The 24,728-nt window shown below is 39.8% G+C and overlaps 2 protein-coding genes across 5 annotated transcripts in view; one reads left to right on the top strand and one right to left on the bottom strand.

Annotated features, from left to right (window-relative positions):
• AP2A2 (adaptor related protein complex 2 subunit alpha 2) overlaps positions 1-17,194 on the top strand; it is a 30,204-nt gene extending 13,010 nt beyond the window's left edge. The window contains exons 7-23 of one of the 4 annotated variants that reach the window (XM_019615421.2): positions 1,081-1,189; positions 1,686-1,833; positions 2,252-2,420; positions 3,329-3,466; positions 4,370-4,552; positions 4,873-4,970; positions 5,143-5,374; positions 6,355-6,528; positions 7,732-7,895; positions 9,649-9,726; positions 10,679-10,761; positions 11,509-11,598; positions 12,383-12,506; positions 13,281-13,397; positions 13,588-13,657; positions 14,277-14,411; positions 15,204-17,194. In XM_019615421.2, the coding sequence (XP_019470966.1) occupies positions 1,081-1,189; positions 1,686-1,833; positions 2,252-2,420; positions 3,329-3,466; positions 4,370-4,552; positions 4,873-4,970; positions 5,143-5,374; positions 6,355-6,528; positions 7,732-7,895; positions 9,649-9,726; positions 10,679-10,761; positions 11,509-11,598; positions 12,383-12,506; positions 13,281-13,397; positions 13,588-13,657; positions 14,277-14,411; positions 15,204-15,281 (2,190 nt within the window). In that variant the 3' untranslated portion in view covers positions 15,282-17,194. Of the gene's footprint in view, positions 1-1,080; positions 1,190-1,682; positions 1,834-2,251; positions 2,421-3,328; positions 3,467-4,369; positions 4,553-4,872; positions 4,971-5,142; positions 5,375-6,354; positions 6,529-7,731; positions 7,896-9,648; positions 9,727-10,678; positions 10,762-11,508; positions 11,599-12,382; positions 12,507-13,280; positions 13,398-13,587; positions 13,658-14,276; positions 14,412-15,203 lie in introns of all 4 variants that reach the window. The other 3 variants (XM_010711136.3, XM_010711138.3, XM_010711137.3) reach the window with 3 other exon arrangements.
• A 920-nt stretch (positions 17,195-18,114) lies between these two features.
• Positions 18,115-24,728, bottom strand: LOC116216655 (mucin-5AC-like). The gene is made up of 6 exons (XM_031553461.1): positions 24,073-24,728; positions 23,077-23,499; positions 22,232-22,654; positions 21,120-21,725; positions 20,193-20,295; positions 18,115-19,638 (listed from the first exon to the last, which is right to left on the bottom strand). The coding sequence occupies exons 1-6, from the start codon at positions 24,458-24,460 to the stop codon at positions 19,461-19,463; spliced, it is 2,121 nt and encodes a 706-aa protein (XP_031409321.1). The 5' UTR covers positions 24,461-24,728; the 3' UTR covers positions 18,115-19,460.

Here is a 24,728-nt window from a genome sequence, read left to right as displayed (position 1 = left end):
ATTTCTGCTCAGAACTCTCAAAAATTATAGCCTATGCTTCTAACTACACTTAAGCTTCTTACAGGACGGGTTGTCTTTCTGTTCCTGCTTTTGTGCTGTCACTAGGCTAATATTCATAAGTACTAGATATTCTGTAAATGGGATGTAGGGGATTAAGCAGGGACAAGGAGTTTAGGGAGAGGAGCAGAGACATTTCTGTATGGATGCGGTTTCCAGGTTAGCATCTTCGTGCTGGAAAACGTACGTTACTGTTTTGTTTCTCTGCAGTCTCTTAAAAAGCTTGCAAGGCATGTGAGAATATTACTTTACAGCTATGCATTGAGCTTCAACTTGTGTGTGCTCTTAGATGCAAAATAAATTACTTGCTGTTCAGAGAGACTTAATTTCTCTTCAAATCTGAAGAATCTGTCTAATACTTAAAAGCAAAGGAAGTGCACAGCTGTTCTGTATTGGAGCAGCAAGAGTTAGAATTTCCTCATACAAGGCTAATGCGAGAATTGTGTTAACCCTAGAATCAAAGGGGAAAAAGAAATCCACAAAGAAGGGTACTCCCTCTGAAATCTAATCTAATTCTTGTCACACACTCTATCTATAAAAACCCTTTCACTGAAAGCCATCCGTTCTTTGCTGTGCAGTATGAATAGTAATGAAGGTAATAGTTCAGTTTGCAGTAGCATCTTCTATTTGATTTCTGAGTTCACCTACCAGGGATCAGTCAATTACAACACTGGAATCAGCCAGTAGGAAGCCTAGATATATGAAAAGCTGACCCAAGAAAAGTCAAACTTCTAGCTAAACGTCTTGGCCCTATGAGATGATCATCTTCATTCTTAAGCAAGTATGCTTTCAGGAAGGAACTCAATGGAATACTTTATTAGCAAAGCTGAATTTCTTGTATTAGAGATCATGATGTTGTACTTGGTAATATGACTGTTTGCACAGAGTTAAGCTACTTAATTAATCATTTTTGATGACATAATTTTGTAAGCCTCTGTCAAAAGTGACCTATGGTGTTCTTTAGCTGCTTATCATGATTGCAAATCACTTAAGTAGCTGAAGTGATGTCTGCTTGTTTTACAGATTGTAACTTCTGCATCAACAGATCTTCAGGACTATACGTACTATTTTGTCCCTGCTCCTTGGTTATCTGTGAAACTTCTGAGGCTCTTACAGTGCTATCCACCTCCAGGTAATGCACAAATCGCAACAGTAGCCATAGCTTATGCAGTTTGTTACATTCAAAGAGCTACTGCTCTGTAGTATGGCCACTGAGTTGGAGTGCAAGCGCTGTGCCTTAAGACAAAGATGCTGAAGCCTGTACTTCTGAGTTGTTCAGATTGCTGTAAGCTGCGTGTTTTATTGAACTATGTTGTGTTTAGTTGTGAAGCGTTAAACCAGTATGCAGCACACAATAGCCATTTTAAACATACTTTAATGCTATCAAGGATATTAAAGCCTTGAAATATATGACAGCGCCAATGATGTTTGGCTTTTACTCTTGCTCAGTAGATATTGCTTGGAATTTTTGATGTCTGTACACTGCAGTTGAAGGGGGAGTGGGTGAACTGTTAAATGTGTCAGAATACTTCAGTTTAATCCCTTGATTTAGCAAGGTGGAAGGCCTTAGGTAGAGGTAGGGTGTTGAGCAAAATGAAGTTGTCCAACGGCTTGTTCTTCTCTAGAAGACCCTGCGGTACGTGGTCGTCTCACAGAATGCCTAGAAACTATTCTTAACAAAGCACAGGAGCCACCAAAATCAAAGAAAGTACAACACTCAAATGCGAAGAATGCTGTGCTCTTTGAGGCGATAAGTTTAATTATACATCACGACAGGTGAGCTGTGAAAACAGTTTTATTGCAGTATGACTTTTCTAAAAGAAAAAATCATGGCTTTTGAACACTGAACAAATTCTTATTAGATGGGGAAAAGCAGAATAAGAAGTCGCTTGGTAGGTTGGAGCGCAATCACTGCAATTGATTTGGAAGTTAATGAACTGTGCCACTGACAGAATAGTTTATTATGGCTTTTCTTGCTTTTTTAGGGACGAGCGTTTTGTGTTGAGATCACTGCTTTAATCCATTAGATATGATTTGTTCTCAGTATCTGAATTTTCATTTCACCAGCAGGACATTCTAGCAGACACCTTCTGAGGCACTTTAAGAAATTTGCACTGCAGAAATAGTATTCTGTATTTGATGTTCTCGAATCTGTTGCTTTTAACCCTTTCACTTTCTCTCCTGTTCTGTGCAGTGAGCCAAATCTACTAGTCCGTGCCTGTAACCAGCTAGGTCAGTTCTTGCAGCACCGAGAAACTAATTTGCGTTACCTAGCACTGGAAAGCATGTGCACGCTTGCCAGCTCTGAATTCTCACATGAGGCTGTGAAAACACACATAGAAACTGTTATCAATGCACTAAAGGTAAATATTAAGTGTACGGTCGGTTTTCAGTCTCTTCTCCCACCCTTCGTGTCCCTTTCTTCACTGCTTTTTCCCCGTCTCACCCCCAAAGCCCCTTATCCCTGGTTAGGCTAGTAGTACTTGGGAATCAAAGGAGATATTTTCCTTGGTCATGCTGTGCTGGCAATAACAAGGTCAGCTTTAGTTTATTTCTTCAACTTACTAGTGAATCTGATACTAGTGATGATCTGTAGCTGTGGCCCCTGTAACAGTATCCTCCTCAATCTGTAGAGTGAAGCTGGAACTTGAAATTCAAAATGGAGAATGCTGAGGAAGACTTTGTCCTGTTACTGTCTTGCTTGTATCACACACTTTACCTTCACTGTAGTAGCTGATGGAGAGCAGTGAAGTAGATCAGTTTCCAGTGGAGCATGGGCTGTTTTCCAAAGGTCAAGAAACCAGAAAGATGAATTTTCAGGTCATGTTTATATGAGAAAGCAGATGTCAAGAGGAAGCCTAATTTGCATGTACCTTTACTTTCACAGTTCAGTGTTTACATGTAATGTTTTCTTGCAAGCTCATACTGTAGGATATTAATACATTTGTCTAACCTTAAAATACAGGTCTGTTTTAGCTGAGCTTCTATTGATTTGAGGCAGGCTTGACATTAAAACTGCAAGACGTTGACTGCCCATTGGCCTGGTGACAATTTGGCAATTTCAGCCAGTTATTAGTTCATCTGTGGTCACTGGTATTAATTATCTAGTGCAGAAAAGATTGCAAACTCATTCACAGAAGAAGTCAATTGTGCATATGAAAAACTTTGAAAATTTGACCATGAGTTATAATGTCTCATCTCTTCATTAAGTTGCATCTTTTCCCAACAACGGTGAAATTATTTTGACCTTTTGCTGTGTGTCCTTTTGCAGACTGAAAGAGATGTGAGCGTACGGCAAAGAGCTGTGGATCTCCTGTATGCAATGTGTGACCGAAGCAATGCCCAACAGATTGTGGCTGAAATGCTGAATTACTTGGAGACTGCTGACTATTCCATTAGAGAAGAAATTGTGAGATATTTTCAGTTCCTCAATTTTGCTTGTCTGACTTTGGTATTGTTTATTGATTGGGGTGCTATTTGTGGTAGAAATTCTTTGGCTATGGTTTTAGAAACCAACTGGAGGGCTGTTAGTCTAATAGCAAAGAATGTTCTTCGTTTCACTTAAACTAATGGAGGTGGGGAGAGAAAAGCACTTGAAAATAAGGAATTTTAATTTCAGGGCATTGCATGTAGAAGGTGAAGTGTTGGTGTTTGAGCAGATACAGTCCCTAGATATGAGAGTTTTGTCCTTCTCAAGCCAACTGATGAGTAGCTTAAAAAACTACTGTGATGTCTACTTACTTGTGCGTAGAACTTCATACTGTGTATGCTGTAAGGACACTGTTTCAGTCTAAAGATTCCCCAAAACGGTGGCTTATGATCAGCTAAAAGGTGGTGTGATATCTAATTCCTTCCTCCTGGTGGGGAAAAATTGCAAAAGGTGTTATACCCAGTTAGTAGCATTTATGAAATGATAGCCAAAATCTATGCTTGTGGTAATTATTTTGTTTAGATAAGCAGTAAATTTTCTTGAAATGATCCTTTTTAAACCTTTTTTCAATAACTTTTGAGTTTTTCATCAGTGCTGTCTCTATGATGGTTTAATTGGTGATTTTATAGCAAAATATTCAAACATACAGCCACAGATGCAACACATTCAAATGCATTGCTAGGAAAGTATTTACTTAACCTGGCAGCCATGTGTTCTAGCACAAAATCTGTGTTCATCTTTTGCCATGGGAGCATGTGGGCTGAAACTGAAACTGGGGCTTCTGTGCTAATGTGTGATATCACTGAAAGTATATAAAGTAAATCCTGGCATAGAGGTTATAGCAGAAGCTAGTCAACCTTCTTGATTGTTTTGTGTGTTCAGGTTCTGAAAGTTGCAATTCTAGCAGAGAAGTATGCAGTGGATTATACCTGGTATGTGGACACAATCTTGAATCTGATTCGTATTGCCGGTGACTACGTCAGTGAAGAAGTGTGGTACCGAGTTATTCAGATTGTTATCAACAGGGATGATGTTCAAGGGTATGCAGCAAAGACTGTTTTTGAGGTGAGAATAATTGGATGGATTAATAAGGAAATTATGTTACCTGGAAATTTTCTGAAATGTAGTAAAAATAGAAGCCTTTTACACTGTTTTTTTTCCCCTGAGTTTTCTGGATGCTGGAATCCGAACTGAGTAGTAACTTGGTGATCTTTCTGGAAGTATGCAACCATTACCTGCTCATATATAGAATATAGAATATATCTAGGAAACTAAACAAGGGAAAGACAGGGAAAAAATGGAAAAAAAAAAAAATGGGAAAAGGGATAAAAATGTATGTGTTTTTAATACAATACAGATCAGTGACTAATGCTGTGTTCCTACAGGCCCTTCAAGCTCCAGCATGCCATGAGAATCTTGTAAAAGTAGGTGGCTACATCTTGGGAGAGTTCGGTAATCTGATAGCAGGTGATCCAAGATCAAGGTAAAACACCTTTTAATTTCATTGAAGTACTTAAAAAATAATAATAATAGTAATGATCTATTTAATATTCCTAAAAGTCAGTTAACAAATGATTCAGCTTTTGATAGTAATGCCATTGTGGTTATCACGTCAACAGAATCTGAACTAATTATTTTTCTTCCCCTCTTTCAAGTCCCCTCATCCAGTTCAACTTGCTACATTCCAAGTTTCATCTGTGTAGTGTTCCTACCCGAGCTCTGCTTCTGTCCACCTACATCAAGTTTGTGAACCTGTTCCCAGAAATCAAAACTACAATTCAAGATGTATTGCGCAGTGACAGTCAGCTAAAGAATGCTGATGTTGAGCTGCAGCAGAGAGCTGTTGAGTATTTGAGGCTCAGTACTATTGCCAGTACTGATATATTGGTAGGTACAGAACCCTTTTTATTATGCAGAACTCTTTAGCCATTTCTTCTCTCAATAAGTAAACTTGACTAAACCTTAGTTGATTGCTCAGAAATCTTAATGTGGAATTAAAGATCTGTAAAATGGATGCTGGTTCTTCTTAGTGTACATAATTCAGCTGCGGCCTTCTTTAAAACTAATATCAAAGATGTTAATCCTTTGGTAAGGAAAATGACTGCTTGTATCTTAATGAAAATATTCTGGGTTTTTGGAGGTTTGGTAAGCAGTTCAAAGATATATTTATTGGATCAAGTCCTCAAACTCTCAAACTGATTTCTTCCACTTCCATTTCTCCACACAACAATCTGGTTGTCTGCATGTCTTTTAGCTTTGCAATTATTGAGAAATTAATGTCATCTCTGAGTGTGAGTGAAGAAAAGCAGCATATCCTAAAGAACACCTGACAAAGGCAATGCATGAATTGAAATCAAATAGAAAAGGAGGTCCTCACTTAATCCTTACAGATTTTTTCGATGCTGTTGTTAAACAGTTTCAAACTATTTGGGAAGATCTGTGAAATCTACTTGTTTGCTGGTGGGCACAAAACTTTTGTCTCTAGCATGGTGCTCTCAGCCTAGACAGCTAATAGGCATCTAGGTCTAACTAAATCCTTGGGTAATCTGTGGGTTCAGGTCTTGGTGTAGGTCTGCTATAGTCTCCTCCCTTCCTCTTCATTTATTTATTTTTAAATGTACTTTATCAAACAGGTAATACACTCCTTTTCTTCTAAGCAACAGCTTTGGGAGGAATTTTAAATAATTTTTTTTAAAGGAAGTCTTATCTACCACTGTATACAGACTTACATACGTAGTCATTTTCTGTGTAGGTAATTGTTTCTTCTTTTGCCTGAATGTGTCTTCAAAGACTGGGAAGTTGATTTGGCTTATTCTGTAAATATAATTAGTATACTTTTTTTTCTTTTTTCTTTCCTCTGTGATAAGGCTACAGTGCTAGAGGAAATGCCTCCCTTTCCAGAGAGGGAATCTTCTATTTTGGCTAAACTCAAGAAGAAGAAAGGTCCAGGCACAGTTACTGACCTGGAAGAGATCAAAAAGGAGAGGAGCTCTGATATGAATGGAAGTGCTGAACCTGCATCTGTCAATGCCAGTGCTGTTGTGAGTTTAAAATCTGTTCTTACTTCACTAACTCAGAGGGTGTGCAGGTGAGGAAAGACTGGTTTCCTTGGCTTTCTAGGGCTAAAGGCTTCTTGTCTGAAATTTGAGACTATGAATATTTGCTATACAGTTATCCCTCCTTTGTTGGTATTTTCATAAATACTGCAGTACTCTTAGAAATAAAAATTTCCTTGGTGATGAAGCTGATGAAGGTGTTTGAAATTGAAGTTACTCCTTTTAAAGTGTCAGCTGTTCCTCTACATTGTCTAACATGCCTATTTCTGTATCTTGTTTTGGGTTACTGTTGTTTTTACTAGTAGTGGACCATACTTGCCTGGGATGTCCTTAAATCAGCAATTGCTGTTTATTTGATGGTACTGTTTCTGTTCAGTTATGGTACATGAGTCTTCATTTTTTTTCTGTGCCGAACCACCTCATTGTAATGTCATTTAAGGTTGGTCAAAGGAATGATTCCCATGACATAATTCTTGTTGCTGTTCTAGTTTACAGGTTATGCTTGTAAATACAGTGAAATGCAGTAGCATTTTAGCATGCTCCCTGCCTTACAACTTACTCCTTTAACTCTTAAAGTATATAAGAGTATACATTCCAGATGAGTTATGTTTCAATGAACAGATATATTTTTCATGCAGAAGAGATGCCAAACATTCTTTGTGTGCCAAATTGGCTGATGTATCTGGTATTTAAAATTGTATTCTGCCTTATGAACTTCACTTTGAATTGCAGCAATGTAAGAAATTCTGCTAAGTTACCAGTTAGGATGTCAGCTTAGCTTGGATGCCTGAAGATGAACTTGGGGTTCATCTCATTGTTTTGAGGAGATATTACTGATTGATTTCTGAAAAAATTTAGCCAGGGATTTTTCTTTTTTCCTGCATCAAAGTCAGTCCTTGGAGTACAAGAAAATTTTGAGTTGGCTTGTATTTGAATTAGGTCTGTAATTTTGTTGTCTCATGACTTGCATCCTCAGCTTATCTGGCATAATGTAGGTGCTAAAATCTAACGCATGAACACTTTATTTAACAATCAGTCTCTGCTTTGCTCTTGCACATGACTTGTGCACGTATGAAGCCTTTATTTTATTAACGGTGCATGATTCTGTCTCCTGGTCACTGGATTTGTTCTATTTGAGCAAATTTATATATTTTAAGATCTGATCTCTACGTATCTTGTCTTCCCTAGTCTACTCCTTCTCCATCTGCGGATCTGCTGGGTCTGGGTGCAGCCCCTCTCACCAATTCAGCTCCCCCACCTTCCTCTAGTGGTAGCCTGCTGGTGGATGTATTTTCAGATTCAGCTTCTGCTGTTGCACCTCTTGCTCCTGGTTCAGATGACAACTTTGCAAGGTAATTAAGTCATCCTCTAAGGCATCTGGTAAAGCATTTGTCTACTAAAGCAGGATTAGACAAAAGAATACAAACAATAAATAACTTCTGGTTTTGTTCCAGTTTATTGGATGCATTCCTGGTAGTAGTTGTGCATCAAGAGAGGTATTCTTGAACTCTGTGCTGGATATGCTATCTTTATCGAATACCTCTGCTCATGGGAAACTGAGTCTGTAGTAATCATCCTGAGAACGTTAGCCACACAGTCTTGTCTTTAGCTTTCATGCTGATTTTTGCTTCTTTGTTAAACTAAGGGCTTCCTGTGTATCTTAACGATATATCTTGAATTTGGGCGATATCTGGCCTGATGTGTATCAGTTTAGGTATGTCATGTTTCCATAAAGTATCCTTGCATCTGCATACTTATGGCAAACTGATACTGAAACCATGAGTTGGTTTATATCTGGAGATACTGGTTCTCAGAATTTCAAGATATACTTAAATTCTTGTGCCACTGTCTGACAAACAGGTGTAAAAAAAGAAAAACAAGCTGTTATTTGTTGAGGGGATTTCATACAAGTGTCTTCCTAACTACACTGCCAACTGTAGTTGTAGTCTGTGTCAGGCAGAATGTATTATTAAGTCCTTTAGTATTAGTAGACACTGTGCCTATGCTCAAATGTTATTTGGCTAAAACACTGGAAACAGATATTGTGAGATCACAGTATACCTTAAAAATCTATCCTTCTTTGCCCAGAGAACAGGTTACTGTTGTCATGGACCAAATTTTGAACAATGTGATGCAAATTTGCAATGTATCTTAATATGAAATCTATAATTATTGAAACTAATCTGCCTGTAGCATTGAGAATTTATCAGAATTTTTACTAGACAATATACTCTTGCAGGTTTTCAGTGAATAAGACTTGATCCTGTATTTCCCTTGGAAGGCAATAAGTGATGTTTAGTAATGCTACACAGTATCTGAAGAAGCAACACAAACTTGTTAGGGCTTTTTCTAAAATGTTGTTTTATTTTTTTTTAACATGAGTAGTAGCTTCATAAACAGAAATTTCCTGAAAAGTTTTATTTTTCTGTTGAAGAAAGCCTAGCATTGCCCAGCCCCTTGATCTGTCTGTCTGTAGGTGATGAAACACTTCTCTCGTGCTATTGAGAAGTTGCCTTTTGTAGTTTCTTGCCACATATTAATGCTGTTGTCACTTTTGCTTCTAATCTGTTACTTGAATAAGCCATTCTCTGTGTGCCCTTATATTCTTGCCTACATTTTAAATACTTGCGAGCATTGTAACTGATGTAATTATGATGCAGCTGTAGTTAGATATACCACTAATGTTGATGAAGTCTCTGCTTCAAAGCACACACGCACAGTAGCCAATATGCATCTACATTTGCAGTTTTGAACTAAATCTTTTTTACAGTCACAATTAACCATGCAAAAGGATTTTGTTAAGAGGTATAAACTTGAGCTCCTGAGCACCTTCAGCCATCTCCTGTCTTCAGGAGGAATTGCTGGTTCCTACCAGTCAGGGAGGGGTGGGCTGGGGGAGAGAAGAGGGAGGGGGGAATCATTTAATGCCTAAAACCTTTCTAGGTGTAATGAGCTAGGGCAGCTAATTAATTTTTCATGCATTAAACTCAGCAGTGCCATTTTTGAGGAAGGAGGTAAAAGAAGTAACTAAGCACTAAGCTGTCTTTACTAACTCCTGCTGTCTCTGTCGCTACCACCTTTCTTCCTTTGTGCTGCCTGAACTAGCCCTGACCTGGCTTCATCTGAGGTAGTTTCTGAGGAACCAGCTGATACTGTGCATGATGCTGATGAGCTTTTTCACAAGTAAGCAATACTAAAACCTTGCAAGGCTGGGCAACTTCAAGAATATAGTTACAAAGCAAAACTATAGTATACATTGAGTTGATACCAGCAAAAGTAGACAAGCATACTGTCGAAGTTGTGACTAGAAAACGTCTGTAGATGCTGTGTATATTACAACGTGCTTGTGAGTAAATATACAGCTTAGAGCTGGCTTTTATGAGTCAGTACTATCAGTACTATCACCTGCTGCTCTAAAATAAGACAATGCCAGTTGTGTATTGAGCTTTGCAACTATTCACAAAGAAAAAAAGGAAAAAAAGGGTAAACTGTTAAAAGTACTCATATTTGGAAGTATGTTTTAAGTGCCTTGTATGACAAAGGCTAATGTTTGCTGACCACCTCTTCTACTTTAAATGAGGGGTGACAGGCAGAAGGACTGAAAACGCTGCAGAATGTGCTTCTCTCAAAATGACTGAAAAAAAAAAATACAACTCCCAAGTCAACATATACATGATACAGAACTGATTAAAAACAAGGAAACTCTTTTTTTCTTTCAGGTTGAAACAGTCAAAGCTACCAACTTTTGAATTCTGCACCAGCCTAATGAATTTCAGAAGTTGTCAAGAATATGAATAAGAAAAATCCTAGCCTGTTGCCTGGTCCTTTATAGTTTGTGTGTATGTGTGTGTGAGCGTGTGTGTGTGTGTGTAGCATATTGTGGCTTTCTTTGTAGTTTCTCAGGCATCTTATCGAGTAGAAATTTCAGTTATTTTAGTGTTCTTCAAGTGATGATTTTGGTTGCAAAATGCATTTGTCTTTTTTAACTGCAGTTTTCTGCAAAGTCCTCTCTTGCAGACTGATGCTCTCTAGGTTAACAGCAATCTTCATCCTCTGTTTAAACCCTGAATTTTGTGGTTCTAAAATTGTTTAATGTTGTCTTAATTTAAAACGTATTTACTCTCTCTTCCTTTAGGTTTGTGTGTAAAAATAATGGAGTCCTCTTTGAAAATCAGTTGCTACAAATTGGATTGAAGTCCGAATTTCGACAGAACCTGGGTAAGTTTTCAGGCAGAGTGGCTGCCTGAAATAATCAAGCCCAAAGCCAGCACGATGTTGGGGTTAGGACTTAGTGTTAGAGAAGGAATATCATTTCAGGCCTAACCTGTCCAGAAACCCTTGCTGTTTGTGTGTCCCTAACATCTGAGTGGGTCATTGTTTTCTTAAACTTCTCAGTTGTTTTGGTAGCCAAGATGAAGTGGGAGCCTGAGTACTGAGTTCCAGTTCTTGCTGCCTGTTTGCAAGGCTGATACAGACAGAGTTCAAAGGGACCGTTCTCCTGATTTTTGTTTTTTTAAATTCTACTTATTATTTGTTTTATGGTAGAGCTTACTGTGGTAGTGTTTTGCACGCTGTTTTTCAGACATATGTCTATCATAATACATTAATGTACAGGATCCTGAAGACATCTAGTAAAGACTAAGGAATAGAGCACTGACCTGACTTCTTCCCATCTCTATCACTTTTAATACCATAACAACTTTTAAACATAGAAAATAGCATTATCCAGTAACTAGAAGACTTTCACTGTTTATTTGATTATTTAAGTGCTTGTGTGATAGCTACTGTTGTTTTATTCTGTGAATATCTTTGCAATATAAACCATACAGAGTATGCTGCATTTTAAAATTTTGATTTAAAGAATGGTAAAAAGTCAGTGGATGAGATACTTGAAGCACAAATAGTCCAGTATGATTTTGTGTGATACACCTCAAGCTGCTAATGCCTCTATTCTTTTGTTCCTAGGACGTATGTTCATTTTCTATGGTAATAAGACATCAACACAGTTCTTGAATTTTACTCCAACAGTAATCTGCTCAGATGACCTTCAACCAAATATCCTTAAAGGCAGCCCTGGTTGCCCATTCTTCAGGTTTTGTATTTTATGCTGCATGTAAGGGTAATAAAGCTGCTGGATCAAGGCTTCTTGTCCTTGAATATGAAGGAATAGGAACTTGTTGATGCCTTTCTGAGGTTTTTATCAAAATCTTGAGCAGAGATGGAAGACTCTCTTTCTGAAACTCTGGTTACAGAGATGTTTTTCTGTGGAAATAAGGGGATATTATTCTGAGTGTATTATTCTCTGTAAGCATGTAATGTAACTCTAGCTTTCTCTGCTGTCATGAAGTTGCTGAGGTATAAATGTGGTGTCCTGCATTATTAGATGACTTTTGATGAACTGTAAGTAGAAGAGTGCATGTGCTCAAAGATGACAGTACTTGAAACTAAGCTTTTAATTTACAGTTTCTCCTTAATGCTTTGCATTGCTAATTGAAGGTTTCTGGGAGTGTATGTGAATAAATTTGTTTGACTAAGTATTACTGCAGTATTCACATCAAAATAACGTAGTGGCTTATATTGCAGAGAGTCTGCCTTCAAACCCTTTTGGGGCATCTTTCTTAAGGAATTTTCCTGTAACTCTGGAAATCATGGGAGTTATTGCTTCTAGATGTGTCAATATGAAAAGAATATTTTTAGCTTTACAAGAATCAGACTTTGAATTTTCGGAAGCATAGAACCAGTGGACACAATGTGAATTCTTCCTGTAGCTTACCCATAACTTTTTAATAAATAGCAAATATTGTCAGTTTGTTGCTCAATTTCCTTAGCTACTTTTCATGCCTGAATCTTCAGACAAAACCTGTTGACCCCACAGTGGATGGAGGTGCACAGGTTCAGCAGGTTGTGAACATTGAATGTGTATCAGACTTCATGGAAGCTCCCATTCTGAACATTCAATTCAGGTAAAACCACAGTAAAATTGATTTAAGAAAAGAAAGCATGTTTCAGTTGCCACGGCTCTCGAACTGATGTGTAGAATATAGGATGCACAAAGTCCAAAGCTATCTTGGGCAGATAATTTACCTGAACATTTGATACAACAAAACTTGAAGCTACCAGAGGAGGGAAGGAACACATTTGGAACAGTCTGATTAAAAAAAACAACCACAAACCATTGATAAAATGTCTCAAATGCTTCTGTTTCTGCTATGCATATAAGCCAGCTGTCATCTTTTCTCATGAAATCTTGACAGGGAATATATGTTGAAACTTCTCCCTTCTGGAAACTAAGAACATTTGTGCAAAAAAAAAACTTGGATAAAAAATGCATGTAGCCAAAACCAGAATCTTGTTATGTCAACTCAACATCAGCCTTTGGGAAAGATTCGTGTTTACAGTCCTGGTTTTTCTGGCCTGTGTTCTGTTATTCAAGTCTTAACTGTTTTTTACTAGTGTGTATCTGGAAGGGTAGCAAACTATGTTGAAATAGATTCTTACTAGAAATTCTGCCAACTCACTTTCATGTGTCATCTAACAGAGCAAATAAATCCATACATCACTGGATGTTACATCCAGTTACATCTGTAACTTATAAATAACATCATCTGCAGTTGATGGATTTTAATGATCAGACAATTGCATCTTACAGTTCCTCCTCGGTTGTTTGGTTAATTTAGGATGAGAAACTGCAGGCACTTTATATTACACACATCATGTTCTGTCTACTCTGTATGCAGGTACGGTGGAACATTCCAGAATCTTTCAGTAAAATTACCCATCACACTGAATAAATTTTTCCAGCCAACAGAAATGTCTTCTCAAGACTTTTTCCAGCGTTGGAAGCAACTGAGCAAGTAAGACCTTCTCTATATTTATGCTTGGGGCTTTTGTGGTAGACCAAGGAAAGTAAAAGGCTATATTGTGAATGTGGCTCATACATACTTAGTCTTGTGAGCTATAGGCTCCTCCAATAAAATGAGTTGCTGCTCAACAATTCTGTACGTACTACATGTTAAGAAATATTCATCTTGCCTTGTCTTGCAGTCCTAAACAAGAAGTACAGAACATCTTTAAAGCAAAACACCCAATGGATGCAGAGATCACAAAAGCAAAGGTTGGTGGTAGTGTAGTATCTTGTAGTGGTATAAGGAAACATTGTTCATTTTAGCTTATGTGGCAATTAGATTATCCTGTCCACGTGTATCTGACCCTTGGCAGGGCTGGGCTGAGTGAGCTGTTTCTCAGTTTGGAATGAATTAAGTGTAGTCTTCAGCAGCAGCTGGAAACCTGAAGCTATGTATGAAAGCATAAATTTAATGCTTAAAATTGAATTGGAAAAAACTTCAGGACTTAATTTACTAGGGTCACTAGTTGGAGAATAAAAGAGCATAGCACTGTGGCTTTTTATAGAGCTATCTATCTGTCTTAGGCAGAGCACTCTAGTGACAGCAGAAATGGCTTTATCAAAAAGAGGAGAGGCTTAACTTGAATCTTACTAGTTTCTCAGTAATTTTCCTCAAGGACTCTTTTCAGGTGCAGCTCGACAACAAGCATAACTCCATCACTTGAAAGATTTCTGTTGTACTAACAGAACTGAATAACTCTTATCTTTTCACTTGAAACAAATTAGTCCCTTGCTTGCTTTGCTAATGAATGATGGCTGTGCTCAGGTAAACTTTGGTATTTTTGTCTTTACTGTTACCACATATAAATCTTCTGTATCTCTTTCATAGATAATTGGCTTTGGATCGGCCCTACTTGAGGAGGTGGATCCCAATCCTGCTAACTTTGTTGGTGCTGGTATCATACATACAAAGACTACTCAGATTGGATGCTTGCTGCGCCTTGAACCCAACCTCCAGGCACAGGTATCTTTTTGTATCTACAGCATAAATACAAATTCTTGTCTGCGCTAAATTGAAAAGGCAAGTCTATATCTGAAATTCCTCCAGGTATTTATAGAAAATATCTCTTGTAATTGCTAATTGTGGTTGTGAGCTTTAAGAAGAAATGAAATTGCAGCAGCTAGTCCTGACATAGCTTGGTAAGCTGCTGCTTCATAGGAATTCTCTTCTATGTGTGTATCACTGTATTATTCCAGACTGTCTGTGGATTAATTTCCCTGGAAGGCTGGAAATGTTCAATGTTATTCTTTTATGCACCTTGGACAAGGCTAAGTACAACTTCCTTTGTCATTTAAGAAGAATGAAATAATGATGTGGCTAAAAAAAAAAAAAACATTAGACACAAATGAGCACAAAACTGTTCAGAGGAAAAATATCTGTAAAAGCATTTTGCTAGAGGTTTTATCAAATTTAAGTGAGGACTAAAAATAAATTTTGGGCATCCTGTTATCCAAACAAATGATAGTAGAGTCTTTAGACTTCCCCACAACACTTACTCCTTTAAAAGGAAAAACCAAATCTGGGACATCAATTTGTCATTAAAGCTTAGAAACATTAGAACAATGGCAACTTTCCCAACAAGGGTTTGAAAGAGCTAAATTGCTAGGTGGCTGCCTGCTTCTGAATGTTTTAACATGAGATCTTATGAAATCTATCAAAACAAGTAAATAGTAACTGGTTAACTTTCACTAGTTGGCAGTATATTAATTTAAAACCAAACTGTTTATAAATATATATATTTGTGTTCTTTTTCAGATGTATAGACTCACACTACGAACAAGTAAAGAAGCTGTATCTCAGAGATTATGTGAATTGCTGTCAGAACAGTTTTAATACTAACCATGGCAGTTTTTTGTTTTTCCATTTATATCATTGTCATCATACTGCAAATAAATGTCTTGTACATCACTGTCTGAGTACTGCAATGTTAACCAATACCAGCTCCCTGCCTTAATAGGACTTGCCCCTTGTTTGAAATTGTGAGTGTGAAATGTACAGTACAGGGAAGTGACTTTTTACATTAGAATGGCTTTTAGTATGTTACACAAAGTGTGGGAGGGCTGTCTTTGTGTTTCTTTTATTGCAGAGGTCCCACTTTTAAACTTGTTAAAGGGAAATTGACTTTGATGTAGTAACCTCGGGTTTCAACTGGAAATGGCTAGTAACATTCTGCCTTAGTGCCTTTAACAGGTACTCCCTCTGCTCTGAGCTGAAGAAAAAATGTGTTGATGCTCAGTAGGGTCAATTCAGACGTTAATATATCATCAGTGTAAAGTTAAACATTGCTTCAAGTGTTGTACTGGATGGGAAGGGCAGATTCCAAGGTGTGTTTGAACCTGATTTACCTGAATGCTTATGTTGACTGTCACCAATTTTTGTTCTATTTGAGAAATGCCACAGATCCAGAGTCATAAAATATTAATCTTCTAAATCTTTACATCTTAGCTGTTTTTTTGATCTTTGGAAAGTGGATTGAGCACAAAAGCTATTCTTAATCCTTCTACTTATCTCAAATAATGAGGTGAACTTCTCTGGTAGGTAGTGAATGAGTACGTGTTTGTTTAGTCAAACTTAAATATTCTGTTTCTTTTCTTTTGTTGCCCTTTAGATTTAGCAAGTAGCAGTCCTGATGACATAGCTGATTGCAGAGAGTATGGGTTCACATTAGTGTGGTATTGTATAAAAGGAGAAGAAGGAAAAAGCAGGCACTTGAAGGCTGAGGCATGCACTTTGTAGACAAATATTTAATTTTAAACTATTTTCCCCCTGATGTACAGTGCTAAAACTTGAGAGGCTGAATAACTGGTATTTGTACAGTTTCCAGTCTGTTATTGGTGGTAAAAATATCCAACACAGTGTGGAAGACTTGTGTTGAGATTGGGAGTAGAAAGGCTGAGCGTGTTCAGCTTATACAGGGGCTTTTGCAACCAAAACCATTATAGCTTGTTCCACATGAGCAAGCTCTCTGCACAACAAAGTGGGCTTAAGTTTGGCTCGCATTGTTCAAGTCTGGAAATGCACCGAAGGCTGTTAAAACAAAGCAGGTGAGGTAGGGGTTAGGAACTGCAGGCAGTTGTCAGTGAGCGGTACTACAGGTCAGGATGACCCAAGAGATCAGCTGCTGCTGGTGTGAGGAGTGAACCTCAGATCAACATTCTCTTGCTTGAAGGAAGCTTAGGACTGTTGTCTCACAACTCTTACAGCCAAATAAACGCTTTGGGTAACAGGGATGGTGATGAAAATGAGAACACTGCTTTGCACACAGAAGGGGAAAGGATTCTACTTGGGTGACTATGGTTTGCTTTCTATCAGTGCTTAAGAGTTAAAAGATGGAACTAGGCGATGAGAGTTTGGTTTGGTTGAAGGCTTATGATCGCACTTGAGTACCAGAGAACTGAGGAGCAAAGGTTGGAGTGTGGTGTCTGTGATTATGTGTTTTGTGGGGTTTTTTTTCCAGAAGTGGTTGGTAAATATGGACTTTATTGGATGTAAAGTTGTCTATAGACCTTGTCTTTCTGGAAAAGTTCTCTTGAACAGTTGACCCTTTCATGGCCCCTCGAGCATCCAATCAAGGCTCTCTGATCACAGATATTATCTTTTGAAAAATCTGCATAAGCATTTCCTGCAGTCAAGTTGGTAGTTGGCAAAGTACTACCGAACTACCTTGTATTTTGTCCTTTGGAGGCTGTGTGATCTTTATTAATCCTGTTGTCTTAACCATGTTGTTGGCTACTGCGTTAAAAATCCGTTGTGCTGAACTAAGGGAGTCTTAGCAGAGACAGGGAGGAGCTTCATTCATTTTTTTCCCCAATTCCTATTGTACATCTGTTTCTCTGGATATGTTCTGTGCCCTTGTCAAAGGACATCTCAAGACACGCTGTACTATACTAGTTCACTTAGCTTTGGTTCCAGCTGTGCTAAAAATGTGCATTAAAAATATGGGTAGGAGGGGGGAAAGGGAAAGCGTCTTTTCAGTGGTGACTGTATTAAGCTTATGATTGTTCACGTTTTGTATTAGATGTCAGCTCAGTGAAGCCATGAGCAGAACAGTGAACAAATTAAGGGTAAATACTTGATTTTTTTTATTTTGGTTTTTTTTCGTGAATGATGGTTAACTTACCAAAGTGATGTATCCTTTCAAGCAGACAAAGTAATTTCTGCAGTAAACAGTGTTATTGTTTTCAAGTACAGTATTTTCAGGCATTGATGTGTGAAAATAACTGAATAGCAAAACAGGTAGCATTTGTTCATTCTTGACCTACACTCCAGTATGTAACATTTATGGTGATTGTCTTATTTGTATAAAACAAAGTTCTGTCAAATTAAGTGGAGAATTTTCATATAGAAGACTATATATTAGACTATATTCATCAGAAGAACATATTAAGATTAAATAAATGATTAGAACGGTAATCAGACTGTCCTTTTTTGTCTGGGGGAGTGGGAATGTAAAGGATAATTGCCCAGAATGGTTGTTTTATTCCGAATATAATGTTTTGGAAGAGCAACTGATGTGGGATGGTAAATTCTTTCCTACAAACTTCTGGTGGATTGTTTTGGTTCAGTCTTACCTGGCCTGTGGATCTGAGTTTGGATTTTCTGGTAGTTTTAGTTTTTTTTTTTTTTTTTTGGTTTGTTGTTGTTGTGTGTGTGTGTGTGTGTGTGTGTGTGTGTGTGTGTGTGTGTTTTGTTTTTGTTTTGTTTTGGTTGTGTTATAAACACTCTACAGTGAAAACTTGATGTAGAATCTTCCTTCCTAAGCATTCGTATATTTGACAGTGGCTGAGCATATGAACACTTAAGAGTACATGTAACAGTAAATTGATGTAGCCCATCACAATACTTTAACATAATTTGAAATAACTGTTTTCTGGATTTCAGCTGTTTCAGAACAATGGCTCTTTCCTTGTTTCTCTGCATTGCAAGCATAAATAGCAACTTAGATGGTGACTCATATATTGCTTTCCATGGCTACAAAAGCACACATCTGTTATTACACCCAGGCAGGATTTGGAAGAAGTTACTTGGCTGTAAAAGAAGAAAGTACCTGAGCTGTTAAATACTTCACTCAAACTTTCTGTTTGTTTGTATTTTGCTTCAGGCTCTTAGTGGTTGTCTAAAACTCACTTAAAATTCTATACAACTCTTTCTCAATGGAATTGCAAATAGTAGTAAAAAAAAAAAAATTATCTCTACTAGCAGCAAGTGGAAATTGCTTGGGTGAACTACCTTCTTCCCATTAGATTTATTGTTTGGTAACTATTTTGATGCTTCAAAATGTAGCAGACAATTACCCTGCAAATTTCTTCTTTGTCCAAAAGCCACTGCTTATCTGCGTTAATGAATTTTGAGAAATGCCCCACATGAAGGATGCACAGAGGTACCTCCTCCCACGGAGGTTTGGGCTTATGTAGCACCTTGCAGTCTGACAGCAGCTGCCTCCAGAAGATGAGCACAAGCACTGCACCTGCTTTCAGAGGAAGGGCAGTGGCTTGCTTTGGTTGTCTCTTTTCCTCGTTTGTGCAGTAATGGGCTAATCCACAGGTCCTAGTTCAAGTGTAGTCAACCTAACAGCCTATCTGTAGGCAAAATAATTGGTCAAACAATGAGGAATGATTTAACAAATCCAATTCCTTCTACTTTATTTGAAAGTCAAAATTCTGTTATTGCACAGTGCACAGGCCAGTGTTTAGCCTCTAGTCAAGTATTGCCCTGAACAAGGCTAGATGGACTCTGACAGTCTTTGCTCCTAAACCATGCCCACTCTCTCCCCACCCCTTCCCCTCAAGATTAGGAATAATTCATCATTCAGTTAATTTAATTGATGCTCCAGGTAGCTGTTCAGGAAGCTCCCTGCAAGGCTAACCTGTATAATCAGTACAGAATTCCCAGCAATGAGCAGTTGCCATGGAAGTATTAGGTTGTAACTAATTGTTAATGTTTAACAAAATTAAAATAAGAATTTAAAAACAAAAAAACAACACCTGTATCTGAAGCTATCAGAAGGTCTGGCTATTGTATGCAGCTGTCAAAGTTGCAAACGCAGCCCCCAAACACAGTAATGTCCTTAGTGAGCCTTTTGCCAGGGTTATCTGGATCTTCGCATGGTAGCTGAAATTCCTCCTTATGGAGCTGCAATGGCCTACAACAGCTGCATGCTGCACTGAGCACCATGTTCTCAACATTCAACCTGTTTGGAAGAGAAGGAGGATCAGGTAGGACTTGCAAACAGCCTTTTAGGTTTTGTTCAGGAATGGATTTTGGAATAGTCTTGTGCAAGGAATGCAGAAGCAGCTCATCCACCTGGTGCTTTGTCATTGATTAGCACTGCAAAATGCATAGTAGATGAAAAAGAAAATCTTTCTGGGCTTGCATGGAAAAGATATTTAGGTAAGAATAGCTGTGAATGGAAGAAAAGTTGGTAGTCTGACTGTTATCTTAAATAATAATAATAAAAAAAAACAACCCAAACCTTGCAGTATTGCCAGCCTTTGTTTAGAAGTTTAAGTGAGAAGATATTCCCTGTGTGCACTCCAGTTCTCTACGCACTGTTGTTCTGTACAGGTGCTCTTTCCACTTAGCTGGCTCGTACCCCAGCACTATATTGCTGGGTACAGATCACACACATTTTTTTCTCACTGAATTGTAAAGGGAGTGATAGCTGACAAATATCACTACTCACAGGTGCTAAAGAAGAAACGGCCTTAGTGTACGTATATTATAGAAGCTCTCCAGTATCCTTACTTTGTTGAAGATGGACACAGTCCTTCACATCGGCTCAAAGTGATGTTTGCAGAACAGCCTTTGTAAGTTATGTTTTCTTCATATTCCACTTTTTTACAAAACTCTGTCAAACACAGAAAAAGGACAACAAACATTTATATTAATGATGGAGCCTAAAAATTAAAGTTAAGTCTAAAAAACCTCTATTCCTGATACTGATGAAACCACAAAGACATAAATGAAACAATGAGCAGGCTAATTTGCAGGGAGTTATTTCTGGTTCACATAATGGATGCAATGGACTTGAAAAATTCCTGATTTGGTCCTTTCTGAGATTTTGTTTCTTTACAGACATATCAGTTAAACTTTTGAAACTCCCTGCTTGAAGAAAGTTTGTAGATGAAACGAGCATTGGTGAAGGCAAGGCTCAGTTGATACTGAGGCAATCACACACACTAATGTACTCTCCTCTACCTGCACATCATAAACTAAGAGGAAAATGGACAGTGAAAGTGATATAAGATAGTAGAAAAGGAACAGTCACAGTAAAGAAGGCAGTATGAGATCGTTGAAGTATACTTTCCAGATAGGTTCTCCTTTGTGTGTGGAGCTAACCCAAAAGAGATTGCAGGAATTGGCTGAAATTGAGAAGTTCTTTGTTTCCTGGGTCCTCAAACAGCGGTTAAGGCATAAAAACATTTATAACTGCCTCTCCTCTCCCCCCATCACGTAAACATCAGTGCACTGCAGGAAGCCTGCTGTTGTGAGAACAAAGACTTCAAGGCAACTTTTCTATATTAATGCAGAAAGCTCAAAACAAAAAATACTGTCAATGTACACAATTGGATTAGCAAAGAATACATAATATCTCAGGAAAATTCACACACGAAACAAAAAATGTACTGAACTGTAAAATACCATACAGCAAATGACAAGGAAGTACTTTACCTTGTGGTGCTGTTGATGGCCTAACAGGAGACAAGGAAGTTGAAAGACCAGAAGTGACAGAAAGAACTGATGTGGTGCGTGTGGTGGTTAATGTCGTCGTCTGAATGGACGTCTGTTCAATGGATGGGATCTCTGTGGAAGCAGTAGTAGTGATACTGGGAGCAAACTTAATTGTGGTAGGTAATAGACTTGGGATCACAGCTGGAGAGGATTTGGCAGAGGCAGCAGTAGGAAATGCTACTGAAAATGTTTCACCAGGCGGAGTAAAAGAAAATGTGGTGTTGTGTGTGGAGGACGAATATGTAGCACTCTCAGAAGAGAGAAATGTGGAAGGAGAGAGGGTTGTAAGTGTAGGCTCTGGTATGGACATTAGGGGCGAAGTAGAGAAGATTGTGGATGGGGCAGCAGATGGCAGCTTGGTGCTGAGAGGACTGCTAGGGGCAGGGAATGTCGTCGTCAATGGGACTTCTGGGCTGCTGGTGGGGCTGGCCTCGCTGGAGATGGAGGTCTTGGAGATGCTGGTGGTAGCAGGTGTGGTAGTGGTCTTCTCTGTAATGATATATGGCACCACATGCAGTACAGTTGTCTTTCGGTGGGTGGAGGTTGCTGGAAAGAAAGCATAGGTTGGTTGAAGGAAAACGTGGGAAGGGAAATGATGTCTGTTCCCATACAGAAGCTCCAGGTTACGCATGTGGGGTGGTAGGATCTTGCCACGCTCTTAACTCTTGCTGGTCAAAAGGCAGGAATTGGCCGCTGGCTCCATTCCCAGTTCTTACTTTTCCCTCCCTAGAAACCTCAGAACTATGCCTCAGGCTGCCTCTCTCTGGAAAAGGAAATTCTGCATGACACTGGCACAGGGCACTGTCTGCCCGCTCTAACACAGGCAGGATGTTCTCTCATACGTAATGGACTCCAAGGAAGAAAAGAAGTTCCTCCCCAAACAGAACTGCAGCACAGACCCAGCAACTCACCACAGATCCTAGGAGTGACAGTACTAAAATCAGTGGGAAAAGGAGGGGGACAACAAAATGGGCTGTGCTGAATGGTAGGAATGAAGGGTGACAACTGGGAAGGTCAAACACTACAGCTTGATGGGCAGGAGGAATACATACCGGGAAGAGATGTGCTCAGTACTGTTGAGGATACAGTTGAGAAGGGAGAAGATGCTGATGATGGCAGTAGGCTGGTTTTGGCTGTGGAGAGTGTGGAGGATGCAGGTGTAGGCGACTCTGTTGCAGCACTGGTTATTAGAGAAGACAGCTTGGGCCACAGGGTTGTAGGTGTGGACTTTGGTGTGGAAGTTGGGAGCAATGTGGAGAAGAGTGTGGATGGAGCAGCAGATGGTAAGCTAGTGCTGAGAGTGATACTGGGAGCAGGGGATGTTGTTGTCAGTGGGACTTCTGGGCTGCTGGTGGGGCTGGCCTCACTGGATATGGAGGTCTTAAAGGTACTGGTGGCAGACACAGTTGGAGTAGTCTTCTCTGTGGTGACTGGCAGCACAATGTGTGGCACAGTTGTCATTTTGTGAGTGGATGCTGTATAAAAAAAGCACAACACAATTGAGAGTGGCAGGGCAAGAAAAAAATGACAAAGATGAGCTGTTCTCATGGAGAAACCTTTGGGCATGTATTAGGCCAATAAGATACAGAGCATGCCTCAGTGCTGTGCGGCATGCCTCAGAAACAGCTAAAGCACTGCTGTACTACCAGCACTGATGATCACAAAGCAGAGCATCAGGCTAGCTGCTCCTACGAAGGAAAGAAGTTCCACCCCAACTCAAACCAGGGCATAGTCCCAGAACCTCAACATACGTCCCAGGAATGACAGTGACAAAAGCAGAAGGTAAGGAGGGATAACAACATGGAGGGTGAACGCTGCATGGTTTGTGCTGCGAGGTAGGAAACAGAGAACTGGGAAGAGCAGGCAGAGCAGTAGGAAGGACTAAGTGCAGACTTACAGGGTTGCAATGTGCTCAGTGCTGTCGAAGACACAGTTGAAAAGGGAAAAGATGCAGATGATGGCAGCAGGCTGGTTTTGGCTGTGGAGAGTGTTGAGAAGACAGGTGAAGGTGTCTCTGTTGGAGCACGGGTTGTCGGGGAAGAAGGCTTGGGCTGTAGGGTTGTAGGCGTGGGCTTTGGTGTGGAGGTTGGGAGTGAGGTAGAGTGTGTGGACGGAGCAGCAGATGGCAGCTTAGTGCTGAGAGTGCTGCTGAGTGCAGGAGATGTTGTTGTCAGTGGGAATCCTGAGCTGCTGGTGGGGCTGGCCTCACTGGAGATGGAGGTCTTGGACGTGCTGGTGGAAGGCATAGTGGGGGTGGTCATCTCCGTGGTGATATATGGCACCATGTGCACCACAGTTGTCGTTTTGTGGGTGGAGGTTGCTGGAAAGAAAGCATAGGTGAGCTGAAGGTTAAAAAGTAACAAGTAAAGGGAAAGGAGGCTGGCTGTTCCCATGCAGAAGCCCTGCGCTAGGGATATGGGGCTATAAGGTAGGACTGTGCCACACAGGCTAGCTGGGCAAGAGCCAGGAATGTGGCAATTGTTCCTGTCCTTTCCTTTCCGATCCTGTTCCTCCCCCCGCAGGAAGATGGGTTAAGAACAGTGCATCAGGGCTACCCTTCAACACCGCAGCTATTCCTCCTCTCCCTGGAAGAGGAAACTCTCTGTATGTGTCATGTCCATTCAAGACACTGGCACAGGGCACTGTCTGCCCACTCCAAAACAGACAGGGTGTTCTCTCATATGTAACGGACTCCAAGGAAGAAAAGAAGTTCCTCCCCAAACAGAATCGCAGCATAGTCCCAGCACCTCACCACAGATCCCAGGAGTGACAATGTTAAAACCAGTAGGCAAAGGAGGGTATCAACAAAATGGTTTGTCCTGAGTGGTGGGAATGGAGAGTCAAAACTGGGAAGAGCAAACATACCAGCTTGAAGAGCAGGAGAAATACATACCAGGAAGCAATGTGCTTAGTGCTGTCGAGGATATAGTTGAGAAGGGGGAAGAAACAGATGATGGCAGCAGGCTGGTTTTGGCTGTGGAAAGTGTGGAGAATGCAGTTGTAGGTGACTCTGCTGGAACACTGGTTGTCAGGGAAGAGGGCTTGGGTCTCAGTGTTGTAGGTGTGGGCTTTGGAGTGGAGGTTAAGGGCGAGGTGAATAAGAGTGTAGACGGAGCAGGAGTTGGCAGCCTGGTGCTAAGGGTGCTGCTAGGAGCAGGGGATGTTGTCAGTGGGATTTTGGGGGTGCTAGTGGGGCTGGCTTCGCTGGAGATGGAGATCTTGGAGGTACTGACAGAAGACATGGTAGGAGTAGTCTTCTCTGTGGTGATATATGGCACCATGTGCAGCACAGTTGTCACTTTGTGGGTGGTTGCTAGAAAGAAAGCAGAGGAATCAGTTGAAGAGTAACCAGGGAAGGAAAAGGAGGATCACTGATCCCAGGCAGAAATTCCAGATCAGACAAATAGGCAGTAAGGGTAGGCCTGTGCTGCCCTGACTCTTGCTGGTCGAGAGGCAGGAATTTGCCAGTGGCTCTTGCCCTTTCTCTCTCCATATCTTGCTCCTTCCCAGATGAATAGGAGAAAGCTGTTCCAAGTAGAAGCCCTCCCT

This window comes from Meleagris gallopavo, chromosome 5 (assembly GCF_000146605.3).
Source record: "Meleagris gallopavo isolate NT-WF06-2002-E0010 breed Aviagen turkey brand Nicholas breeding stock chromosome 5, Turkey_5.1, whole genome shotgun sequence".
Lineage (NCBI taxonomy): Eukaryota > Metazoa > Chordata > Aves > Galliformes > Phasianidae > Meleagris > Meleagris gallopavo.
The sequence above is the reverse complement of the archived record's forward strand: the minus strand, read 5'-3'. Positions and strand labels throughout refer to the sequence as shown.